At 43.3% G+C, this 26,650-nt stretch overlaps 1 protein-coding gene across 2 annotated transcripts in view; it reads right to left on the bottom strand.

Annotated features, from left to right (window-relative positions):
• LOC122542899 (synaptosomal-associated protein 25) overlaps window positions 1-26,650 on the bottom strand; it is a 197,639-nt gene that overhangs the window by 67,692 nt on the left and 103,297 nt on the right. For both annotated transcript variants that reach the window (XM_043681033.2, XM_043681032.2), the window contains exon 3: window positions 17,376-17,417. In XM_043681033.2, coding sequence (XP_043536968.1) covers window positions 17,376-17,417 — 42 coding nt within the window. The remainder of the gene's footprint in view (window positions 1-17,375; window positions 17,418-26,650) is intronic.

Raw genomic sequence — 26,650 nt, 5'->3', positions numbered from 1 at the left:
AGCTGTACATTGGGAAGATAAAAGGAAGAATGGAAAGGCTACAATGGTCAGTGATTCAACAGTTAAGGGACCAAACAGGTGCTTCTGTGGCTTTGGACATGTCTCCAGTCTGGTGTGCTGGCTTTGTGAAGCTAGGGTCAAGGATGTTACACAAACACTGCAGACATTCCTTTGAGGAGTGCCAGAGATTATGGTTCACATTAGCATCAACACCACAGGTAGAAAGAGGAATGATATCCTGAAATTAAAATTTGGGAAAGTCAGCAAGAGACTGAAAAGCAGGATCTCTAGAGCAGTAATCTCAGGGTTGCTCCCAGGGCCACGTGTCAACATGTGGCTGGAAAAATGGAGCAGGAGGGAGGTCTTTATATTTCTGGAGCACTGGGACCAGTTCTGGGCAGGTGATACCTACACAAAGAGGATGGGTTACACCTTAGCAGAACTGGGATGAACTGTGTAGGGAGGTTTGCCAGTACTGTACGGGAGGGTTTAAACTTTCTGTGATGGAAACCCAAGATATAATTTGGGTAGAATAAAAGCAAAGCTCATTATGAGAAGTAGAAAAGCTGGAAGTTAATGTGGAAAGTAACAGTCCGACAAACAACCTAAACTAATGTTTGACAAAGCAAAATTAAAAGCATTCTATCTGAATGCAGGCAGCATTTGCAACAAGATATCTGAATTAAGGGCACTTGTAGAAGTAAGAGGCTATGATTTAATTGGCATTACGAGATATGGCTGCAGGAAGACCAAGACTGGGAACTGCAAGTCAACCTTCAGGAAGACAGCTGAAAAGGAAAATGAGGTGGGGCAGTGCTGCTAATAAAGGGTGGAATCTGATGGGATATGTGCTATAGTGACATAGAATCTTCAATAGGGAAAAAGAGGGTGTAGAATTTGTTTGGGTGGAGCCAAGGAAATGCAAGTGGTTGTAAACATTGTTCGGTGTGGTTTCTGAACCACTAAACAGCCGTGTAATCTTGAGCAAGATACATACCAAGAAATCGAGGTGCATCTAGCAAACGTAATGGGTGACCTGAACTTCCACATAGAGTGGGTAAACCTGATGAACAGCAATGCTGTGGAGAAATAATTCTTGGAGTTTATACAAAATGGAGTAATATATTGAGGAACCAATTAGAGAACAGGTGAGTAGTATTATGAAATGTGAAAGGGCTGATTAATAATATTTTTGTAAAACACCTTTAAGGAACAGTGACTATAGTTTGAGAGAATTTTCCATTATGCTTCAAAAAGATGTAATTCAATCTGGAACTAGTGACTTACAGGATTAGAAAAGTACATCAGAAGTTTACTAGTAGATAAGCAATGGCTCACATTTAAAGTTAATGTTTGTACATACATTCCTTTGAGGCAAAAATACCCAACAGGAAAGGTGAAAGGGACATGGCTAACAATGAAAGTTCAAGACAATATTTGATCAAAGGAAGAAGTCCAAAAATTTGACAAAAAATGCTATAATCCTGAAGTTTGGAAGAATTTTAGAATTTAGCAAAAGAGGATCAAAAATATTGATAAAGAAAGAGAGAATAGGACTGAAATTTAAAATAGCAAGAAACGTAAAAAACAGACTGTAAAATTAGGTATGTAAAAAATTTTCAAAAGCAAAAGCAAATCTGGATCCATTACATCAGAAACAGGAGAATTTATAATAGGAAATGGAGAAATGGCAGAGAAGTTAAATATTTATTTTGTGTTTGTCTTCACAGAGAAAAACACAAGATATGGCCCTGAAGTAATTAAGATCCAAGGAATTAGTGAGTGTGTGGAACTGAAATAAATTAGTCTCAGTAAAATGTAGCATTGGAGAAATAAATGGGAGTGGAAGTTGGAGTTGATGACCTTCACCCCAGAGTGTTGAAAGAAGATGGCTATAGAGATGGTCGGTGTACTGTGATCATCTTTCAAAATTCCTTTACTTCTATAACAGTGCCTGCAGATTGCAAAGTTGAAAACTTAATCCTATGGTTTAAAACAGGGAGAGGGAAAACAGGGAAACTATTACCTGATGTCAGTCATAGGGAAATGTATTTTTTATTCACTAAAAGGATGTGGACGTGGCTCATTGGCACCATTTATTGCCCATCCTTAGTTAGAATTTTAGAATTTTACAGTATAGGAGGCTATTCAACCCATAGTGCCTGGATAAGCTCCCAAAAGAGTTACTGAGCTAGCCCCATTTTCCAGCCCATTTCCGTAGTTCCCTAAATTCTAATTCTAGTTGTCCTTGACAAGGTGATAGTGAGCTGCCTTCTTAAACAGTGGAAGCCTACCTGTTACAGGTTGACCCTCAAAGCCCTTAAGGAGGAATTAGAGTTTTCACCCAGCGACACTGGAGGAATGGCAATATAGAATGGTGAGTGGTTTGGAGGGGAACTTGCAGGTGGAGGTGTTCCCAGGTATTTGCTGTCCATGTCTGTCTCGATGGAAGTGGTTGTGGGTTTGGAAGGTGCTAAGGAGTTTTGGTGAGTTAATGCAGTGCATTTTGTAGATAATGCACACTGTTGCTACGGAGTGTCGGTAACTGAGGGAGTGGACCTCTGTCAATGTGGTAGCAATCAAGTGGGCTGCTTTGTCCTGGATGGAGTCAAGCTTCTTTGGTGTTGTTGGAGTTGCCCCCACCCAGACAGGTGGGGAATATTCCATCACACTCCCGACTTATGTTTTGTAATGGTAAACAGGTTTGGGCAGTCAGGAGACGAGTTACCCACCACAGTAAAATCTATCATAAAAAATATGGTTACTGGATACTGACAAAATAACTATCTGATTAGACTGAATGAAGGGGAAATCATATTTGACAAACATGATAGAGTTTTTTTTAAGGCTGTTAATACCAGAGTCAATAAGAAGGAACCAATGGATTTGGTGTACTTGGATTATCAGAAGGCTTTTGATAAAGTCCCACCCAGAAGGTTTGTAAACAAATTAAAGCACATGGGATTGGGGGTAAAATACTCTATCCTCATGCAGGCGAGAAAGCAGACAGTATGAATAAATGGCTCATTCTCAAGTTGTCAGGCTCTGATCAGCAGGGCACCACAAGGAGCGGTGCTTGGCTCCCAGCCATTCACTATCTTCATTAGTGGTTTGGATTTGGGGTCCAATTGTAACATTTCTCTGGAGTACTGTGAGCAGCTTCGGTCCTCTTGTTTAAGGAAAGATATAATTTCACTGGAGACAGTTCAAAGGAAGTTCACAAGGATGATCCCTGTTATGGGGGATTGTCTTATGAGCAAAGGTTGAACCGATTAGGACTCTATTCATTGGAATTTAGAAGAATGAGAGGTGATTGAAAAACACAGGATGCTTAAGGGGCTTGACAGGGTTACTGCTGAGAGGATGATTCCTCTCATGGGAGACTTTAGGATGAGAGGGCATAGTCTCAGAACAAAGGGATGTCAATGTAATTCCTTGATGAGGAGGAATTCCTACTTCATAGGGTTTTGATCCCTTGGAACTCCTTGCCACAGAGAGCTGTTGGGGCAAAGAATCCTGCTTCAGCTGAATAGATTACTGTGAGACCACAGTCAGAGTACTGAGTACAGTTCTGGCCCCTTGCCTCAGGAAGGTTATACTTTCCATAGAGAGAGAGAGAGAGAGCGCAGCACGATCACTAGGCAGAATGATGGGAATGTTCTGTTAGAAGAAGTTGAGGAGGCTGAGCCTGCATTTTCCAAAGCTTAGAAGAATGAAAGGTGACCTCGTAGAACTGACAATAATTTAAGAGGATAGACAGCAGAAAGGATATTCTTCCATGGTTGTAGGGTCAAGAACCTGGTCTTAGAATAAAAGGTAAACCTTTTGGGATAAAGACCATGGCTGTTGGAGTCAAAGTGGACCTCTGAAGGCTTGAAAGAGTGGTCTAAAAATAGGGCTTGAATTGTGAGCTTGATATAAGGTAAATACATTGCGCATTTACTGGAGTGAAAGACTGGGGCTGATTATTAATGTCAGCATATTCGGATGAAAAAGGAGGGTCAACTTATATGCCGAGTATAGGAAAAACATGGGACCAGAAAAATGTGGTCTCCTTATATGTTGCCTTTTGTCTTATATGCCATGATTTATGGCAACTGACAAGGGGCGTATCTCACCCAGAAGCAAAGTCAGCTCTTATTGGCTCCGGATTCTTTAAAAGTTACACCGTTCAGTTCACTAGTTAGACATTCTCCACCTCTACTTTCCTGAGTGACATGGCTCCATATGGAGTTGAAGAGAGGGTGGAATGTTCCAGAAAACAGCAAAAAAAAACCATATCAGAAAAGTAAAGAACAAAATAGTGGTTGAGATGACATATGGTATACTTGTCTTTATTAGACAAGACATTGAGTGCAAGAGCATGGAGGTTATGATGGAACTGTGTATACTGTTAGTTTGGCCATTGCAAGAGTATTGAATGCAGTTCTGGTTGCCACATTATAGGAAGTATGTGACTGCACGAGAGAGGAGATTCACCAGGATGTTGGGCTGGAGTGATTCAGCTATGAAGAGAGACTAGATAGGCTGGTTTGTTTTCCTTACAGCAGAAAAGGCTGAGGGAGCATCTGATTAAGTTCTGAGGGCATAACATGCATAGATAGGGAGAAACGTTTCCCCTTAGTAGATGGTTAATAACTGGGGACACAGTTTTAAGATGAAGTGCAGAAAGTTTAGAGGAGATTTGGGGAAAAGAATTTTCACTGCGGGCTGGTGGGTATCTGGGATAAGCTGCCTAAGAGGGTGGTGGAGGCAGGAACCCTGTAGACATTTAAGAACGATATCAATGAACCCTTGAAATGCCACAGGATAAAAGGCGACAGAACAAGTGAAGGAAAGTGGGATTGGAATAGATGGATGCTTGATGACGGCAGGTGCACGATGAGCTAAAGGGCTCCTTTACATCCTGCAAAAACACTATGACTCTATGAAAATGGTCTAATTCATTCACAGGAGCACATACTGGCTTAGGATCCCATGCTGCAAAATTCTGAATCAGGCAGGATGTTGGTTTGCCAATGGCTCTTTGTTTTCACTTCTTAGCTGACAGTTCAAACGGATACGTGAATAATTCATGAAGCTTTCGGGATCACGTGGAGATAGATAATTGCAGCCATCCTCAAATCACTAGCCTCTCCAGACAGTCTCTGCATCCTAGTTCAAAGTCATCAACCTTTAGCAATTACAAGGCTATACATAATACCTGATCACTGGCAATTGTTCTCCAGCCAGCAGGGAAGGTTAAGGGCAGATTTAATAGAAGTATTCAAAATCATAATCGATGTTGGCTGAGTGGATTTGGAGAAATTGTGCCCACTAGTTGGAAACAAAAGAGGAATTTTGATTAATATAGACAATTCACTACCTTAAAGGGTGGTGGCTGCTGATTCAACGCTGCTGTTTGTAGCTACCCTTACAGGGGTTCTGCTGGCACGGTATGCCTTGTTTGTCCCGTTTTGTGCTATCCCTCTGCAGTAGCTCCTCTGTACCACTCCATGGCATCTGTTATCCAACTATAGATGGTCCTGTTATATCAGACAGTTAAGACCTGAAAGGGTTAACCGAGATCACAAGATAATTTCCGCCCCTGAGGACATGAAAGACTGATCTTAGGAGAAACTGACCAATCATCAGTGCTGTACATGTATCCAGTTTAGTCTGTTGTGTGTACTAGCGCGTTTCAGTCACAGTAACATGCACTTACCCTTACATTGGGCCTGACTGTTCCTTGTAAGATAATCCTGCACCTCAGATGTAGCATAATTAGCTATTAAGTACCATATAATAATCTTTTCCTCTTTATCAAGACTCAGCCTCTCCTCATGGAATCCCTACAGTGTGGAAACAGGCCCTTCGGCCCAACAAGTCCACATCAACCCTCCAAAGAGTAACCCACCCAGATCTATTCCCCTACCCCATTACTCAACATTTACCCCTGAGTAATGCCCCTAACCTACAAAATCCCTGCACACTATGGGCAATTTAGCATGGCCAATTCACCTAACTTGCACATCCTTGGATTGTGGGAGGAAACCCACGCAAACACGGGGAGGGTGTGCAAACTCCATACAGATTGAGGCTGGAATCGAACCTGGGCCCCTGGCGCTGTAAGGCAGCAGTGCTAATCACTGAGCACCGTTCTGCCAAAGATTTTGCATGATCATCCTTCCCCACATGGTATCAGTAGCTTAGACTAAAACTAATAAAAAGGATTCAGGGCAGTGAATGTACCCAAGGCATCTCAGATAGATCACATGGATGACCACAACACAATGATCCCTCTTTCTGTTGCACTCCACTTTGCCCTCTGGAAGAGATCTCTGTAACTTCTCAGCTCTGATCAAACGGTTGGAATACTGATATTTATTGTCCACTTTAGAGTTCTTTTGGTGTTTGCAATTTGAAGTACCTCTTCATTTGTCACATGGTGCATTATTGGAGATTTTAGCAATGTGCCTTGGCATCCACATTTTAAAGACCTTAATTTTCTTCTATTGATTGGGACTTGCATTTCAGGTTTCTGGGGCTGACTGGCAAGTGAATAGAGCGGAGCATCCTGGGAGTAGTTTTTCTTTGTTATGAGCTTGAATTTTTCCTGTTAACACCTTCGCAAAGTGACTTCTGACTATATTTTTCCTTTGAACTTTGGCATCACATCTGCTTTGTCTGTTCTCATTTGTTCTAAACCATCGGATCTACTCGCTCCAGAATGACAGATTCAATCACACCTTTCAAAAGCAAGTTGGGTAAGTACAGAAGGAGGAAAATCTTGCAGAAATGTAAGTAAAGGGCAGGGGAGTGGGGTCTAACTGGAAAGCTCTCTCTTTCCTAGTGTTTGTACAGGCATGATGGGCCATACAGTCTACCTCTCTGTAATATTATTCCCTGACTATTGTATCCTTCAGCACACCTAAACCAATTCTTCAGAACAACCATGAGAAGAACAGGAATTTACTGAGGCCTGTAATCTAGAAAAATGGTTAACAGGCAGTTCACAAACACAGGAGTAACAAGGAAAGGATTGTTTTCTAAAGAAAAGCTAGACAGGCTAGGCCTGTATGCTCTGGAGTCAGAGATGATTTAAACATATAAGACCCTAATGGCACTAGATTGGTGGATGTTGAAAGGCTGTTTCCTCTTGTGGGGAATCATAGTTTAAAAATATCGTGTCGCCTATTTAAGACAGAGACGATACTGCATGCAATTCTGCTCTCCCTGCGATACAAAAGATTTACAAGGATGTTGTCGGATTGGGAGGTTTGAAGGTTTGAGGCTACAGGGAGAGACTGAATAGGCTGGGGCTATTTTCCCTGGAGCATCGGAAGCTGAGGGGTGACCTTATTGAGGTTTATAAAATCGTGAGGGCATGGATAGGTTGAATAGCCAAGATCTTTTTCCAAGGGTAGGCGCGTCCAAAGTTAGAGGACATAGGCTTAAGGTGAGAGGGGAAAGATTTAAAATGGTCCGAAGGGGCAGATTTTCCACACAGAGGGTGGTGCATGTATAGGATGGGCTGCCAGAGGAGGTAGTGAAGGCTTGTGTAATTATGTTATGAATTTGAAAGCATGTACTGTACCTTTAAGAAAGAGTGAATGCTGTTCTGAATTAAGAGATTGCAAGCACCTGTACCAGATGGCAGTCCCAGAGTGTACTGGAAAATTGAAAATATGTAACATTCGGTTTTGAAATGGATACCTGACCTTTGGTTGCTGTTTTGACAACAATTCAAATATAACCAATCAGTTTAAATTATGCCCCAGGATACTAAAACCCAATCAAGTTTGAATTTATTGTTTTGCCAACATCAAACCAATGAGACAATCCGATGTTGGGGGTATAAAGAATGCAGGCATTTTGAAAGTTGGTCATAGAGCAACTGTCATAGAGAGAGAAACTGCTGGAGAGCTAACTGCCAATCTAACATCTTGCTGCCAAAGAAATTAGGAAACACTCTCTATCAAAAGTACCTTTTCAATAAAACACATTCACAGTAAAAATAAAGACGAGGACCCAGGAAAATCAGCAGCTGGAAGAGTGAAAACACAAAAGACGACAGAGACTGTGTGGTTTGAGATTAAGTTAAAGTAAGTGTCTTATTGGAACAGCAAATTATTTTTGTAGAGTTGGAGTCAGATAATAAGCAGTTAAGAGAAAGGGGGGCTTAGATTTGTGAATAGCTTTTGTTTAATGATTACGTTTGGAGATGGAAAATAAATTGAGGCTATTTTCTTTAAATAGTGGGATTTGGGAGTTCTCTGTCACTCACATTTTAACAGATTATGAGGCAAGGCAAGCTTTTCTGGGTGTTTGCTTTAATTAACAGACAGGTTCGACCTTCCACGTTGTAACAATTCCATCATTTAGAAGGCATCTGGATGGGTGTATGAATAGGAAGGGTTTAGAGGGATATGGGACAAATGCTGGCAAATGGGACTAGACTTAATTTAGGATATCTGCTCAGCATGGATGAGTTGGACTGAAGAATCAGTTTCTGTGCTATACAACTCTATGACTCTGAGGATTTTTTTAATATGAGGGTTGTGATTCTTTGGAATTCCCTTACTCAAAAGACAAAGGTTGCAGAATCCTCAAATATTTTTTAAGGCAGATAAAGGTATCTTCTTAATTACCAAAGGGATACATGATTAACAAGGATATGCAAGAATGTAGAGTTGAGATTAAAATTAGATCAACCATGATTTCATTGGATGGTGGAGCAGGTTCAAGTGCTGAGTGGCCTACTCCTATTCCTTGCTTGTATAACACAATCCCAAAGAGGTACTGGGAAAGGCCAGCACAAACATGCTGTGTTAAATGATCTCCTGTTGTGCTATAATGTCTGTGATTCTATAAATTCAGGTTTTGTTTAAAAGGCATTTGGATAACTACATGACCAGGAAAGGTTTGGATGGACATGGGCCAGAAACAGGTAGGTGGGACTAGTTTAGTTTGTTCAGCACGGACTGGTTGGACCGAAGGGTCTGTTTGACTCTACAAGAAGGGAATTCCAGTGTAGAACTGACAAAAGACTGGAGTCAGTGGAATACAGAACTTCGAAGTAAGGTAGGAAAGATAAGGAGTGAGGGCATGGAACAATTTAAACCCATGATCAAAACTCAATCTCCAAAGAACTTGGGATCAGATGAATGATGGGCATGCAGGACTTGGTGAGAAATGGCAGATAGGTAGCAGAGTTATGGACGAAAAGTTGGACTGTGAACTCTGCCAGGCCAGCCAAGAGAACATTAGGATAGGGGATGCTAGATTAATGGGATCAGCCCAGAAATAAGGCAAAGACCTGAGGCTAACCACGTTCAAAAACTGCTGAGAAAATAGTAGCCTCAGTACAGGCAAATATTGCCAAGGTGAGAGACATACGTCAAAGCTTTTCATTTTTCACTCATCAGGACAAGTTCGAGAATACCAAGTTTCAAAGAGAATGGCAATTTATATGCATGAAAAAAAAGGCTGCTGATTAGTTGGCAAGTAGACTCTGATTTGTCACGACATTGCCAAAGTGAATGCTTGAGGGAATAGTTACCCTCACAGCCTTTGTTCAAACTTAAAAAGGCAAGTCAACTCAAGATGTGCTATGGATACCAGGGATTGGCATCCTTCAAGCTTTAAACATGCAATGTCTGGACAGGTTCCTTTAGCCTGCAGAGGACTTGGCTCTACATAAGTATTTATGAAGCTTTTAGCAAGCTATATTGCAAAACTGATTAACAATTTTAAATTGGCTGTTAGTGTCATTTTGGCACACTCTGGGTTGTTCAGCAAATATTACCCAGTCACAGAATCACTTTAATGTTGGACAATGTGTGTTTTTCAAGCATAGGCTTCTGTACGGTTAAGCACTCTGCCGGTTATGTGATGTGCTATTTGATATGATCTGCTAGTCCTTAGGATGTAATGCCCACATATCTGGCAGCAAATGGACACTGAAATTTATATACCAAATTACAAACATGTGTGTTAAGCAGAATGTCAGTTTTAGCTTGGCAGGAGCATCCTGTTAGTGGAGAACACCAATCCTGTTGCAACTGCATTATTTTGCTAGTCTGCCATATTTTACAATGGTGCTTTAGTTAATTACATCACACAGAGAAGAGTCATAGAGTAATAGAGTATTACAACATGGGAAGAGGCCCTTCAGCCCATTATATCTGCATCAGCTATCCAATACCTATCTACTTTAATCCCACTTAATTTAATCTTTTAATTTAATTCCATTTCCCAAATGATCTTAATAATAGTAACAATGGGATCTATTTTACATGACTCTGGGTTGAGATTTGTCCTGCTTGCTCTCTCTGACAATCTGTATGTTGTGAATGATCCCACCACGCCACACAAATGCACAATTTGAATAATGATGATGAAAATGCACTCACCAGCAAATATATCCTGCCACAGTAAATCTTGCTGCCTGGCGGAAGATTTCAGGCCAGTAATCCTCCCTTTGCAGACAGGCCAGGAAAAGGTTTCCTGATTGAATTGCTATATTTTACAACTAATAGCAGTGCACACACAGCAGATGCTGCTTGCAAGTGTATTAACTGGGACATGTACCCAGTTACTCATTAGACAGAGTCCATGCATCAACAACAATTTGCTAAATTAATAAAACTCTTATTTTCAGTAGTTCAATAACTGGATGACACCTGTTCAGGTCCGATACTATACCAGTTTAATAAAAGAATCTTTATTACATTCTGCACAGTTATTGGGTCCCTTGTCAAAATGGGAGTGGGAGGGTCTCCTCTGGTGCATTCAGAAATTGTGGGGAACCTAGATAATCCTAGGTTTGAACCCCAGAAACTGGTTATTCGACTAACCTAATAAAATTGTCCACGAAACCACGAGACCACAAGGATTTCCTAGCCCCAATCACAGGTAGCATTGGCACTAAACTAGTAATCTAGAATGAGGCTAATGTTCTGGGCACATGATTTCAAATCCCACCATAGCACACGGTGAAATTTTAATTTAAAAATCCAGAATTAGAAGCGAGTCCAATAAAAATGTAAACATCCTCAATAGTCATTAAAAAGATTCATCTGGTTTACTAATGTCTTTTAGGGAAGGAAATCTATAATCCTTACCCCGTCTGTGACGTCAGTCTTAACTGCCCTCCAAAATGGCCAGGCAAGTCAGGATCGGTGCTGGGTCCACGACTTTTCGTCACTTATATAAATGATTTGGATGTGAGCATAAGAGGTATAGTTAGTAAGTTTGCAGATGACATCAAACTTGGAGGTGTAGTGGACAGTGAAGAAGGTTATCTCAGATTACAATGGGATCTCGATCAGATGGGCCAATGGGCTGAGGAGTGGCAGCTAGAGTTTAATTTAGATAAAAGTGAAGTGCTGTATTTTGGGAAATCAAATCTTAGCAGGACTTATACACTTAGTGGTTAGGTCCTAGGAAGTGTTGCTAACAAAGAGATCTTGGAGTGCAGGTTCATAGTTCCTTGAAAGTAGTGTTGCAGGTAGATAGGATCGTGAAGGCAGTGTTTGGTATGCTTTCCTTTATTGGTCAGAGTATTGAGTACAGGAATTGGGAGGTCATGTTGCGGCTGTACAGGACTTTGGTTAGGCTACTTTTGAAATATTGTGTGCAATTCTGGTCTCCTTCCTATCGGAAGGATGTTGTGAAACTTGAAAAGGTTCAGAAAAGATTTACAAGGACATTGCCAGGGTTGGAGGATTTGAACTATAGGGAAATGGTTGAATACTCCAGGGCTGTTTTCCCTGGAGCGCTGGAGGCTGAGGGGAGACCTTATAGAGGTTGATAAAATCATGAGGGGCATGGATAGGCTGAATAGACAAGATCTTTTTCCTGGGGTGGGGGAGTCCAGAACTAGAAAAGATATGAGACCAAGGGGCAACTTTTTCACACAGAGGGTGGTATGTGTGTGGAATGGGCTGTCAGAGGAAGTAGAGGAGGCTGGTACAATTGCAACATTTAAAAGGCATTTGGACGGATATATGAATAAGTAGGGTTTGGAGGGCTATGGGCCAGGTGCTGGCAGGTGGGACTAGATTGGGTTGGGATATCTGATCAGCATGGACAAGTTAGACCGAAGGGTCTGTTTCCATGCTGTACATCACTATAACTCTATGTCAGTCAGTTCAAGGGCAATTAGGGATGGGTAACAGAAGCTGACCTTGATAACACTTGAAAAACATTAACAGGGTTAGACGAAGATTAATCATTTATAAATATTAACAGTATCATTGGGTATGGAGAGAAAGTAGGATGATGCCCTTGAGATGGATGATCAGCCATGATCATATTGGATGGCAGAAGGGTCAAATGGCCGGCTGCTGTTCCTAATGTCTATATCTATAACTCACATCTTAGGTGGAAAAAAAGGGCATATAGCAAATGGCAGTGTGTCACACATGCTAGGTTCACTAGGGAGCAGTCTTGTCTGTGACATTGAAGGTTGTAGGTTTAAACTCTGGAAACTTAAAAATGCGCTGCACTGAAATACCAGTGCAATGCTGGGGAATACCGTAATGCCAGTTGGATCACCCAGCACAGTGCTGGGGAATACCGCAATGCCAGTTGGATCACCCAGCACAGTGCTGGGGAATACCGCAATGCCAGTTGGATCACCCAGCGCAGTGCTGGGGAATACCGCAATGCCAGTTGGATCACCCAGCGCAGTGCTGGGGAATACCGCAATGCCAGTTGGATCACCCAGCGCAGTGCTGGGGAATACCGCAATGCCAGTTGGATCACCCAGCACAGTGCTGGGGAATACCGCAATGCCAGTTGGATCACCCAGCACAGTGCTGGGGAATACCGCAATGCCAGTTGGATCACCCAGCGCAGTGCTGGGGAATACCGCAATGCCAGTTGGATCACCCAGCACAGTGCTGGGGAATACCGCAATGCCAGTTGGATCACCCAGCGCAGTGCTGGGGAATACCGCAATGCCAGTTGGATCACCCAGCACAGTGCTGGGGAATACCACAATGCCGGGCGGATCACCCAGCACAGTGCTGGGGAATACCACAATGCCAGTTGGATCACCCAGCACAGTGCTGGGGAATACCACAATGCCGGGCGGATCACCCAGCACAGTGCTGGGGAATACCACAATGCCGGGCGGATCACCCAGCGCAGTGCTGGGGAATACCGTAATGCCATTTGGATCACCCAGCACAGTGCTGGGGAATACCACAATGCCGGGCGGATCACCCAGCACAGTGCTGGGGAATACCGTAATGCCATTTGGATCACCCAGCGCAGTGCTGGGGAATACCGTAATGCCATTTGGATCACCCAGCACAGTGCTGGGGAATACCGTAATGCCATTTGGATCACCCAGCGCAGTGCTGGGGAATACCGTAATGCCAGTTGGATCACCCAGCGCAGTGCTGGGGAATAACGTAATGCTGGCCAGGTCGACCTGCACAGGAGTGATTACAACCAGAACTCTTCAGCTCTCTGAGGTTAAATGACACCAGGTCACAATTTCAAAGCTGAGCTCAGTCCTGCCCAATATCTAACCCTCAGCTAACGTGGTACACTGATCATCTGGGTGTTTATTTCTTAGACAGGAGATGGAGTGGGTGAGGGACGGGTGTGAAGGTGGAGAGGGCAAGGAGCAAGAGGAGATTGTAGGGGGAGGGCAGGGGCTGTGGGGAACGTTGTGGGCACAGATCATAGTGCGGTACAAGTATATGAGGGAACAGGAGGAGGAAAGCATGGGAAGAAGTGGGGGAAAGATTAGGACGGGGGATAGGGCAGGGTACTGAATTATATGGGCAGGAGGTTTGGGGGAGATGGAGATGTTTTAGTGGGAACAGTAGGTGCAGGGGTGAATGCGCCTGAGGCCTGGAACATCTAACAGTAGCAATACGATCTGGCCTTTCCAAACCAGTCTGTTTTTCCCTACAGTCAATCAGCTTCAGACAATGGAGGACCTCCCTCAATTTGAAGACCATGTCTTGCCTGGTAATGCACTTGCTCAGCTGTGTCTTCTCAAGGTCTGTAGGTTCTTGGCCCTCTGTGATGGGAGCCTCACTGATATCAAAGCTGGTAAAAATCAGCTGAGACCAGCTTGAGTCAAACTGACCTCAGGGATGTTATACCGACTTGGCTTCCTCCTAACCGTTCACCTACGCACAATCCTAGTGGAGCATAGGTTAAGACCACAGCTTGCAAATTTGCTGAGATAGGGTAGATGGCCACAACGACATTTGAAATGCATCACATTTCAGCTAGCTGTCACATAGGAGTTAAACATTTGACTCTGTCATTCAAATTCATGCTGACAATCAGTCGAAAGAACCCTTTCCAACACCAATCGGATCGAGTACCACGCTGTTGGCGTCTTCAGAATGGGAAAATGTAGCAGCTCAATGACAGTCTGTGACAAGAAAGCAAGGAAATCATTGCAAAGTAGCTGCTGCAGTCAAGAATTGGTTCATTCAAAGCAATTTAAGCATCTAGCAGTTTTAAATTCAGTTGCTTTACATGGACATCACAAATAATGAAAAACATAATGACCATTCCTTCATCTTTGGGTGTTTAGTGACTCAGATTCAGGGATGTAATTGTCATGCTGCCACCTTTCAATTTGTATCAGGAAGCTGGTCACACCAAGCTCCACTATCGTTTGGTCTCAACACGTGTGGCAATGGCTCCCCTATTTACATTATTAAAGCTGACTCGTATTCCCACATTTTGTTTGGGTCTACCAGCCTGATGGTTCCCGGGAGTTCAGCTGTTTTAGACAATGGGAATATGGTCAACTGGGAGCAGCAGGCCTGTCTGTAGTCAGCTGTATCACAGCGTAAAAGGGTCTTCGACATGTCAGCCTTTGGGTTTGGCGCAAGGTCACTGAATATCTCGAGGCTGCAGCAGGAGGCCACAGAGGGTTGTATGTGGTTGTTCGAAAGAAGATGAGGACACAGGAGATTGAGTCAGGACAGAAGCTACAGATTGAACATCAAAGCCTAGAGAGAATAAGAAAACACATGAGCTGCTTAGGTTCAGCCTCGGAAACGGGCAACTGTACAAAAAGGGGATCAAAAGAGATTTGTCATGAAGAGAGGATAATCCTTCAATTTTTTTATTCACTTGAGTGATGTGAGTGTCGTTAACTGGGCCAGCATTTATTGCCCATCCCTCGTGCCCCTTGAGAAGGTGATGGCGGGTTGCCTTCTTGTATCACTGCAGTCCGTGCACTGTAAGTAGACCCACTTATAGAGGGAATTCCAGGATTTTGACCCAGCGATGCTGAAGGAGTAGCGATATATTTCTCTGTCAGAATGGTGAGTAGCTTGGAGGAGACCTTGCAAATGGTGGTGTTCCCAAGTACCTATTGCCCTTGTCCTTCTAGATGCAAGTGGCTGTGGGCTTGGAAGGTGCTATCGAAGGATCTTTCATGATTTTCTACTGAGAATCTTGTAGATAGTATGCATTGCTGTAAATGAATGTTGGTGGTGGAAGGAATAGATGCTCGTTGATGTGGTGCCAATCAAACAGGCTGCTTTGTCCTGGAGTGTGTCAAGCTTCTTGAGTGTTGCAGGAGATGCACCCATCCAGGCAAGTGAGTTACTCACCGAAGTATTCCTAGTCTCTGATCCACTCTTGTAGCCACAGTATTTATATGGCTAGTTCAGTTTGGTTTCTCAAACCACGGTTCAGAAATGGCCAATCGGCAAAGCCCAGCAATGTCCAATGAGCATGGACTAGGAATGGCCAATGAGCAAGACCCAGGAATATCCAATGAGCTTGGCTCAGAACAACCAATGAGCCATGGTCCAGGTTGCCTGAAGAAGGGATTTTGCTCAAAATGTCAATTTTCCTGCTCTTCAGATGCTGCCTGACCTGCTGCTTTTCCAGCACCACTCTAATCTTGACCAAGGTCTAGATATGACCAATGAGCAAGGTCCAGGAATGGCCAATGAGCATGGCTCGGAACAGCCAATGAGCCAAGGACCAGGACTGACCATGTACAAGTTCCCAGAATGGCCAAAGTGTATGGTCAAGGAATGACAAATGCACAAGTTTCTCTATTTTGAAGTTTTGTAAGTAAGAACTGAACCTAAGAAATAACACATACAGCTATGAGACCACAATGTGTTTGGTGGTACAAGGGCATCAAACAGCAGCAGCACTGTTGATGAGAAAAACAAATGGGTAATCAGTGGTGGCTCAGATAGTGAACATATAAGGTGGGATGAATGGTTTGATGATCTACTTGACAAATGCTCCCTTCAAGTACAGCACTAACAGATAATCTGTTCAAATTGCAGTCCTAAAATAAACATTTACTTAAATTACATTTAGCAAACCATGTCAGATAAAACACACATAGCTTTGTGAGACTCAGTAATTGTTACTGAATCATTTAGCACCTTGCAATGGAGGGAGTTAATATCCCCAATCACACATTGGCATTCTAAACATGGATGAACAATCAGAGATGTCCCCATCCTATCATGGTGGGCCCTGAGTTAGAACTCTGACCCCTGCTCCTCAAATCAAATTCAGCAGACACATCCATGCTAGCTCTCCTTGATCAGCTGAAAATGGTTTGCATATTCAATCAGACGTAGGGATGAATTTTCTGATTAATGGTACAACAGCATTGTAGTTAACAGCACTTAACTTGGCAGGAAGGTCATTTGGGGTGTTAAAAGAATTGCTATTTTCTCTTTGGAAACTTTCATCTTAGTTATAAATTATCGGCGATGAGGAAAACAGGATCATTTGAATAAGTGGAAGTGGAATATGTCAAACCAAAACTGGCAACTGCAATCTGTGCTTGCACACGGGTGGATTCAACCAGAGGGAATATCACAGACAAATCTGCCTCATGTGCCTGAACATTTCCCAACAGGAAGAACTGACAAATCAGCAACAGGAACTTTGGTTTATTTCAACTAGCCCAGGGGAGCTGAGGTTACTTGGCTGGCAAGTGGATCCATGTGGTATTGATTATCAGAGCTGCAGAGCTCTCTCTCAGTGCAGATGTATAGCTAGTTTCATTGATTTCTGGTCAGTCTCACTGTTTCAAAGTAGAGGATTAGTGCGTCATCTGCATCCTATCCCATCACGTAAATCTGATGGAATTGTTACTCAATCTAATCATCGTATAAATTAATGATTGGTCACACTGTCAAATTTGATGTGTGGCTGACAGATGTGAGTTGTACTGTCAGCAGTGTATCACACACCAACCAGTCACATAGGAGCTTCTGCTTTCTCAAATCGTCTTCAACCTGATTTAAAACTCTCATTGGACTGCTCAGCATGTCTTGCTGACAAAATCTCCCAGGAATGTAGCCTTGACTTGATCAGGAATTGACCAACATAGAAAACAAATGAAATTATTGCTGGCCTCGTACCTCCTCCACCAGTTGCAGCATTCGACGGGTGCTTTCCAGGGACTGTGAAGAAAAATAGAGAGAGAAACATAGTTAGACCAATGTGAACAAACACAAAGCCTTCACTTTAATAAGCGCACATCCCCAAATCAGCAATTGTTGACTAAGCAAAAATTAGGACTGCAGATGCTGGAGATTAGAGTCAAGAGTGTGGTGCTGGAAAAGCAGGGCAGGCAGCATCCGAGGAGCAGCAGAGTTGACGTTTCAGGCAAAAACGTTTCAGCCTTCCTGATGAAGGACTTTTGCCCGAAACGTCGATTCTCCTGCTCCTCGAATGCTGCCTGACCTGCTTTTCCAGCACCACATTCTCAACGTTGTTAACCAAGACTCGACTGTCTGACATTAATGGATATCGAGGCACCAGAGGAGGAGCAAACTTAAGCAAGAATTTTACAGGAATAGAGGCATTCAGTCCATCAGGAAACAGCAGGCAGGAGAGGACATGCTTTACTGGAGCAGAGAATATTAAGGATGGTCTATAAAATTATGAAGAGCTTTGAAAGGGGGTGGTGGATGAAATTCAACATAAAGAGATGCAAAGTGATTCATTTTGGGACGAAGAATGAGGGAAGAGTTAAAATCTCCCATTGGTCTTGCCTTAGCTGGAGAGGTGACAGAGACAGCAGTGTTGTAGCTTCTGAGGAACAACTGCTGCAAGTTCTAAGGAGTGGCCGTGAAGAAACATTGCCAAGGACACTCAAGCTTTCCTCTGGAGTTAGTGGCAGAACAGGAAGATTGGCCATGGCATCTTCCCCCCAGGATATGGAATGCACTGCCTGAGTGTGTTGTGGAGGCATGTTCAATCAAGGCTTTCAAGAAGGGACCAGGTCATTATGTGTAAACGAAGGGCCATGGGGAAAGGCACAGAGAGAATTTCTCATTCAGAGAGTCAGCCCAGACACAATGGGTTGAATGGACTCCTTCAATGTTGCATCCATTTTTGTGACTCTGATAATATGCTCCCACATGTGGGCAGACAAGACCTCAGATCATAAACAGGGCAGTCATCAGTAAACCCAACAGGATTCAGGAGAAATGTCATCATGGAGAGACTGGTTAGAATACTGAATGTGCTAACGTGTCATTGCTGAGATGAATAGTGTAGCTATCCAGATGGGGAAGCTAGATGAACACACGAGGCATAAATAAATAGAAATACATGTGAATTGAGTTAAATTTTTAAAAAAGTTCAGTGGAGATTTGTATAGAGGACTGACCAGTTGAACAAGGTCTTGTGCCACAGTAGTACTGTCCTTATCTCTGAGCCAGGAGACCTAGATTCCAGTCCCAGAGGTGTGTAATAACATCGCTAATCAGCTTGATTAGAAAATTTCTAATCCAGTTGGGTTCAAAGGCCAGTTTCTGTGCCACAAATCCGATTTATTCACCAGCCCAACACTTGCAGTTACTGCCACTGGTTACAAGTTACTTTGTGTTTCATTATTGTTGATATTTTCTATCAGAGACGTGGACATACATTTTTGGAGTAGGTGGGACTTGAATGCAAGACTCCTGGCTTAGAGGTAAGGACACTACCATTGCACCACAACAGTCCCCTTGTTAACTTATTGTTTGAATGGCATTCAATCCATTTGTGGGATCAGACCATTTCCAGCCCAGGTCCAGACTCTTCCAGCTCCTGTGGTGCTGTAATCTGAACTGTGCTGGTAGGGGCTTGGGGGCTGGGGCTGAGTTCCTCTTCAACCAAAACCCCGAAACCTGATTCCCTACCTGTCACTGAGTAAAGAAAAGAAACGCCTGTATTTACAAATCTCTCTTCACAACCACCAGTCATCGCAAAAGTACTTTATATCTAGTAAGGCTCTTTATGAATGGTAGTCACTGTTGTAAAGTAAGAAACTAGGAGAAAGTGAGGACTGCAGATGCTGGAGATCAGAGCTGAAAAATGTGTTGCTGGAAAAGCGCAGCAGGTCAGGCAGCATCAAAGGACGTTTCGGGCATAAGCCCTTCTTCAGTAAGAAACAGCAGCTAATGCGCACACGGCAACATCCCATTAACAGCCATGATCAGTTCATCTGTTTTTGTGAATTTTTTTGCTATTCATTCACGTCATGGGTCACTGTTGCCCGTTCTTAATTGCCCTGTGAGCTGTCTTCTTAAACTGCTGCAGTCCATGTGGTGTAGCTGGACCCACAAGCGTCAGGGAGAGAATTTGAGGATTTTGACCTCAAAACATTGAACAATCGGTGATACAGTTCCAAGTCAGAATGGTGAGGTGGAGGGAACTTGCAGGTAGCGATGTTCTCATGTATCTGCTGCCCTTGCCCTTCTAGATAGAAATGGTCATGGGTTTGGAATTTGCTTTCGAGGGAGCACTGGTGAGTTTCTGCAGTGCATCTTGTAGATGCTATACACTGCTGCTACTGATCACCGATGATGGAGAGAGTAAATGTTGAAGATGGTGAATGGGGAACTAATGAATGCAGGCTACATGACTCTGATTGAACAATAAATATATAACTGGAAGAACTCCCCATCACCTCTTCGAAATAATTTCATGAGAGCTTTCCTATTCACATAAGCAAACATATTTACCTCACGTTTAATATCTCTTCCACAAACAGTATTTCTAACAATGTAGCGCTTCCTCAGCACTGACCCTCCAACTTTAGGAAGCAATACACCGTCAGCAAAAGAAACATGGAATACAGGAGCAGGAGAAAGCCATCTCTTTTTCCTTATTTATTCATGGGATGAGGGTGTTGCTGGCTAGGCCAGCGTTTATTGCCCATCCCTAATTACCCAGAAGGTAGTTGAGAGACAGCCACATTGCTGTGGGTCTGGAGTCACATGTAGGCCAGACCAGATAAGGGTGGCAGTTTCCTTTCCTAAAGGGCATCAGTGAACCAGGGTTCTTTTCCTGACAATCAACAATGGCTTTGTGGTCATCGTTCGTCTCTTAATTCCAGATTTATATTGAATTCAAATTCCACCATCTGTCATAGTGAGTCCCCAGAACATTACCTGGGTCGCTGGATTAACAGTCCAGTGGTAAGACCACCAGGCCATTGCCTTGCCCTATTCCTTTCAGCCCTTCAAGCCCGCTCCACATTCGATATGATTGCAGTTGATCATCCAACACACTCCCTTACTCCTCCAACAATGACCCTTGAAAAATGCATCACACCCTCAGTACTGACCCTTCAACCATGCAGTACATTCTCAATTCTGATTCTCCAACAATGCAGTACATGCACAATACGGACTCTTCAACAATACAGCACACAACCAGTGCAGCACTCCCTCACCACTGACCCTCCACCAATGCAGGGTACACTCTCAGCACGGATATGGAACATAGGACACAGACAGTACATCACAGGAACAGGCCATGCAGCCCACCATGTTTGTGCCAACCATGATGCTATTCTAAACCAATCCCAACTGCCTGCACATGGTCCATATCTCTCCATTCTCTGCCTGTTCGTTTGTTTGTCTAAATGCCTCCTAAACTTTTCTATCATATCTGCTTCCACCATCTCCTCCTTTAGCAACACATTGCAGGAACATACTACCCTCAGTATAAAAAAGTCTTTCCTTACACATCTCCTTTAAACTTTCCCCCTCTCACATGAAACCTTTGTTGCCTAGTATTTTGATATGTCCACCCTGGGAAAATGACTCCGACTATCCACCCTATCCATGTCTTTCATAATGTTATATGCTTCTATCAGCTCGCCCCTCAGCCACTGACACTTTAGTGAAAACAATCCATGTTTGTCCAACCTCTCCTTATAGCTAATATATTCCAATCCAGGTAGCACCTCAGTAAACATCTTCTGCATTCTCTCTAGAGCTTCTATATTCTTCCTAAAGTGCGGCACCCAGAACTGCACACAGCACTCCAAATGTGGCCTAACCAAAGGCTTATGTAGTTGCAGCATAACTTGCCAACCTTTATACTCCATGCCTCAAACATTGGTTGTAGACATGCCATATGCCTTCTTTACCACCTTATCCACTTGTGTTACCCTCCAATAATGCAGCACACCCTCAACAATGACCTTACACCAATGTAGCACATCATCACATCTTACCCTCCAACAATGCAGCATACTCTCAGCACTGACCCTCTAATAATGCAGCACAACGTCAGCATTGACCTTTCAACAATGCAGCACTCTCTCAGCGTTGACCCTCCAACTGTGCAGTACTCCCTCTGCACTGTCCAACAGTACCTCTTCAATACCAGCAGTCCAACAATGCAATTGCTGACTGGGGTGTAATGATCGTACCATTTTGAAGAGTCTTTCTGGCCATCAGAGCTATAAATGATACACATGCCTGTCATTGAGCATCAATTCCAGTCCCCATACCATCCCCACAACCCCTACTCCTCTCTCACAACCTCCTACTCCTTTCCCGTAGTGCCCTATGCCATTCCCAAAGCCTCCTACCCAAGACCCACAGCCCATTACTGCACTATTATGGTTCTCACTAAGAGAGTGTAACAACTTTCAAGTCTTGATATGGGCCACAGTGTCATAGAGTCATAGAGTCCTACAGCACAGAGACAGACCCTTTGGCCCAAACTGGTCCATGCCGACCAACATGTCCACCTATGCTATCACCATTTCCCTTATCCTTCTAAAACTTTCCTATCCATATATTTGTCCAAATGCCTTTTAAAAGATGTTAATTTACCCACCTCACCAACTTCTGCTGGCAGCTCATTCCGTACGTGTACCACCCTCTGTGTAAAAAAGTTGCCCCTCAGGCTTCCTCTTATTCTTTCCCCAACCTTAAACTGATGTCCTCTAGTCCACGATTCCTCAACCCTGGGTAAAGGACCGAGTTCATTCACCCCATCCGTGCCTCTCATGATCTTATACACTTCCCCCCCTCAGTCTCCTACACTCTAAAGAAAAAACTCCTAGCTTGTTCAACCTCTTCCTATAACTCAGAATGTTGACTCCAGGCAACAACCCTGTAAATTTGTCTCCACTCTTTCCAGTTTCATAACATCCTTCCTACAGCAAGGTGACCAACATTGGATACAATATTCCAAGTGCGGCCTCACCAACATTCTGTACAACCGCAACATAACTTCCCAATTTCAATACTCAATGCCCTGACTGATGAAGGTCAGTATGCCATCAAGCCAATTGTGTATCCAATTTGCTGGTGGGAAAAGATTTGGGAACTACTGGAATAGTGAGGGAGGTCCAGAGCTTAGGCCTCAGCAGCTGATGCTACAGCCCCCAGTGGTGGAGCATTTTTAATCTGGAATGCAGAACAGGCCAGCACTGGAGGGTTGCAAAGGTATTGCAAGATTGTAAGGCTGGGGAGATTACAGGCAACGCAAGGAAAATGGAAATGGAGGAAGTTCAAACTAAAGAAAGGAATCTTATAATAGCGATGTTGCCAAATTCAAAGTTATTCTTTTATTTAATTTATTTGATGCAAATCACAGGCATGGTGGCATAGTGGTTAGTTTCCAACCTCGGCCGACTGTGTGGAGTTTGCATGTTCTCCCCATGTCTGCATGGGTTTTCTCCAGGTGCTCTGGTTTCCTCCCACAGTCTCAACGATGTTCAGGTTAGGTGGATTGGCCATGCTGAATTGCCCATAGTGCTCAGGGATGTGCAGATTATGTGGATTAGCCATGGGAAATGCAGGGTTATGGGGGAAGAGTCTGGGTGGGATGCTTTTTATAGAGCTGGTGCAGACTCAATGGGCCTCTTCCTGAACTGTCAGGACAGATCATGTCATACATTTGCTGCAAAGAAACCAACTCTGAATTAAAGCAAAATCATGAGTTCTTTACCTTAAAGAAATTACCATTTCAGTTAGAGGTCAAATAGAAGTCACAGACACCAAATCTTGTAAAGATAAGTGTCTTTATACATAAATTGAGAAGACAATCAATATATGTATTGTAGAGGTCACCGCACACGGGTGAGATTATATTAGAGTGCTTTATATAGGTAGAAATTCAGTATCTTCATATTAGCATGCTGCATCATGTGTCGAAATCAGTCACCGTGTTTTTATCGGAATCACAGTCATTGTGCAGGTTGAGCTGAATGCAATTCTTTTTCTCTGAGCTAACATAAATATAATATTGACCCTTGTTTCTGTTGTTCGGTTTAATCCTCCTTCTTCCCCTCTGGGATCTTATTTTAAAAAACCCACTCATTCAAACCAAACGGTGGGTGTTTTATTTTTGCTTTTATCAACTCTAACAACCACACAGCCACAGCCAAGAGCTGTCAGCATTAATTATCCGCCTCCCTGTCACACACTGCAGGCTCCCATCTTGAAACCCTCCTCCATCCTCAAGGTCAAACCTCACCCAATCTTTCCTGCATCCCTTTTCACTCTCCCATTACACGCAGCCCCATGACCCTCCTGAGACTGTGGAAGACATTGCCAATCTGCCCCTTAAAAAACTTTAAAGACAGCGAAAGGATATTACGTGTTCAAGAGAAACTACACAGCAATCCCAGAATATCACAAGAAGCAAACCAGAGTCAGCACATCCCACTCACTCCCCATTATTCTTTCCTTTTGGCCCTGTCCCTACCACGATACTATCCCTTTTTCCCTTTGTCTCCACCTTCCACCAGCATTTAGTTTTTAACTGCACAGCCAATAACAAGGAAGAATTGTCATTTCATGCAGGCGACATGCTGCAGTGTAAGAATCTGCATTGCCACCGTTGTAACTTCATCAAGCTCTGATTAATCCTTCCCTGCTGCCACGGGGAGCAGCAGAATCACTGGTAGTGATTCTCTGATCCAATCCTCCCAATGTAGGAGGTTGGAATGTGGGTCCGAGAATCCGATCCACACTGTTCCAGCCCTAGCTCAGAGAACTGGCCGCACATTAGAATAGCCCATCTCATAGAATCTCTGGCCCATATCTGCTTCAAAATGGCTGTCTGCTGTGAGCAAAAAAAACCCCACTTATTTGGTCAGTTCAAAACTCAGAATCGCATCCATTGTTTCAAGGTGCTGTTTTGACACATTCCTTCACACGTGGACTATACACCATGTTGTAGAGATCTGCTGGTGATGTCCCATCGGATCTTGGGGCAGAAACATTCCTTCCAGGATGTGCAACTACAAATAATGGGAAAAGCTGCGCCTGGGTAGGCTGATTAAAAATATTTGAACCTGTAACACTAGGGGGTGGAAAGAGCTGTAAGGCTGAGTAGTTAATAAACTCTATCCACAAAGGAAGGTGTCTTGGTTTTCCTGTCTCACTGACTAGCTTGGATCCAGATTGAGATGCAGAACCAGGAACCAGTCTGGTGAATGAGAGAGTAATGAGGAGAAAGAATAACGGTTTAATTATTTTACTTTCCTATTGAAGGGAGATGAAGTTAAGTACAGTTCTCTGACCATTACTGTGGCTGAGAGTAGTAAAGACCAGGATCAAACCCAGTATATTCCTGGAATATTTGACACTGCTACCAGAGATCACTGGGAGCTGAGCTCAGGGAACCCAATTAAATGTATGAATGAAGTGAGCTTCACAGAGAACATTGAGAGATCAAAGCCCACATTGCTGTAAAAATGGAAGCCATCACATACATGACAAATTAGGGCCTTCTTTTTTCTTCTGTTTAGGACAGTAGATTAGATTAGATTCCCTACAGTGAGGAAACAGACCCTTCAGCCCAACAAGTCCATACTGACCCTCCGAAGAGAAACCCACCCAGTCCCATTTCCCTCTGATTAATGCACCCAACACAACGGGCAATTTAGCATGGCCAATTCACCTGACCTGCACATCTTTGGTCTGTGGGAGGAAACCACAGCACCCAGAGGAAACCCACAGAGACACGGGGGGGAATGTGCAAACTCCACACAGAGAGTCACCCGAGGCTGGAATTGAACCTGGGACCCTGGTGCTGTGAGGCAGCAGTGCTAACCACTGAGCTACCGTGCTGCCCCATGTAGGTTGATAATATTGAGACCAATGTGTTCACAAAGTAGGTTTAGGGAAATACCATTGGATTTTGTTAAACAGGAGCATCTTGTCAGTTCTCTAAATTGAATCCTTGTCTCACATCTAAACACAGATTACATATCAGCCTCAACTAACCCATGTCCGTTTCCCAGCTTCCTGCAGTTCTGAAGAAGAGTCATATTGGAGTCAAGATGTTAACTCTACTCCTCTACCCACAGATGCTGCCAGACCTGCCTAGATTTTCCAGCATTATCTGTTTTTAATTTCAACTAATTGATAAACACTACTATTATTATTATTATTGGGCAAGACTGTCTCTGGTCAAGTTTGACAAACAGCACAAGTGTGTCAAGGATTACACTTGAGCAGATGAAACATAAAAGTTAGCGTGGTGCTACAATCATTTTGTTTCCAAGCATTTTGGAGAATGGGATAGTCAAGTAGTTGGATATAGTACGCTTTTATTTTGGGTTCCTGGGTTCATATCCAGCCTTGATTGCCAGTAAAAGCTGTGAAAGAGGATGACTTTCACCATGTCCTTCTTATGTTCGGATTTAATCACTCGTAATTTGACTGGTTAATACTTTTGCTTTAATGGAGCCCTGTCTGGAGGTGACTGGTTGTTAACCTGGGCTGCAATAATTTTAGTCATAGGGATTTCTTTTTTAATTCATTCACACAGTGTGCGTGTCACTGGCATTTATTGCCTATCACTAATTACCTTTCAGAAGGTGCTGGTGAGCTGCTGTCTGCAACTGCAGCAGTCTGTGTTGTGACTGTAATGAATCAAACTGAATGATATCTTGGGCCCTGGAAGATTGGGTTTCATGTGAAAACCTGCAAGGTGTCAAGGTCGCTCTCAAATGCCTAAGTTTTTGCAGTAGGTCCTAATTGAGCTTCTGGCAGAGCTGACAAGGCCTTTGCTTAGCTCTACTTCCAATTGGGTCCATGAAAATTTGGGTACAGGGTGAAGTTTAGATAGGCTAGGCTTGTAACTGCTGGGGTTCAGAAGAACAAGAGGTGACTTGATTGAAACATGTAAGATCCTGAGGTTTACCTTGAAAGGTAGATGTGAAAAGAATGTGTCCTTTTGTGGAACTTGGGGTTCACCATTTAGATATCAAGGATTGACCGTTTAAAACAGAGGTAGAGTTAAATATTCTTTTTCTCAGACATTCATAAATCTTTGGAACTGTTTCCCTAAAAAGGTGGTGGAAGCAAAGTCCTTGAATATTTTCAAGCAAGAGCTGGACAGTTTTTTTAAAGTAAGAAGGTGAAAGGTCATGAGGGTAAATGGG

The sequence above is a fragment of the Chiloscyllium plagiosum genome, unplaced genomic scaffold (assembly GCF_037043375.1).
Source record: "Chiloscyllium plagiosum isolate Xiang-an unplaced genomic scaffold, Cpla_swu_hap1 HiC_scaffold_47, whole genome shotgun sequence".
NCBI lineage: Eukaryota > Metazoa > Chordata > Chondrichthyes > Orectolobiformes > Hemiscylliidae > Chiloscyllium > Chiloscyllium plagiosum.
The sequence above is the reverse complement of the archived record's forward strand: the minus strand, read 5'-3'. Positions and strand labels throughout refer to the sequence as shown.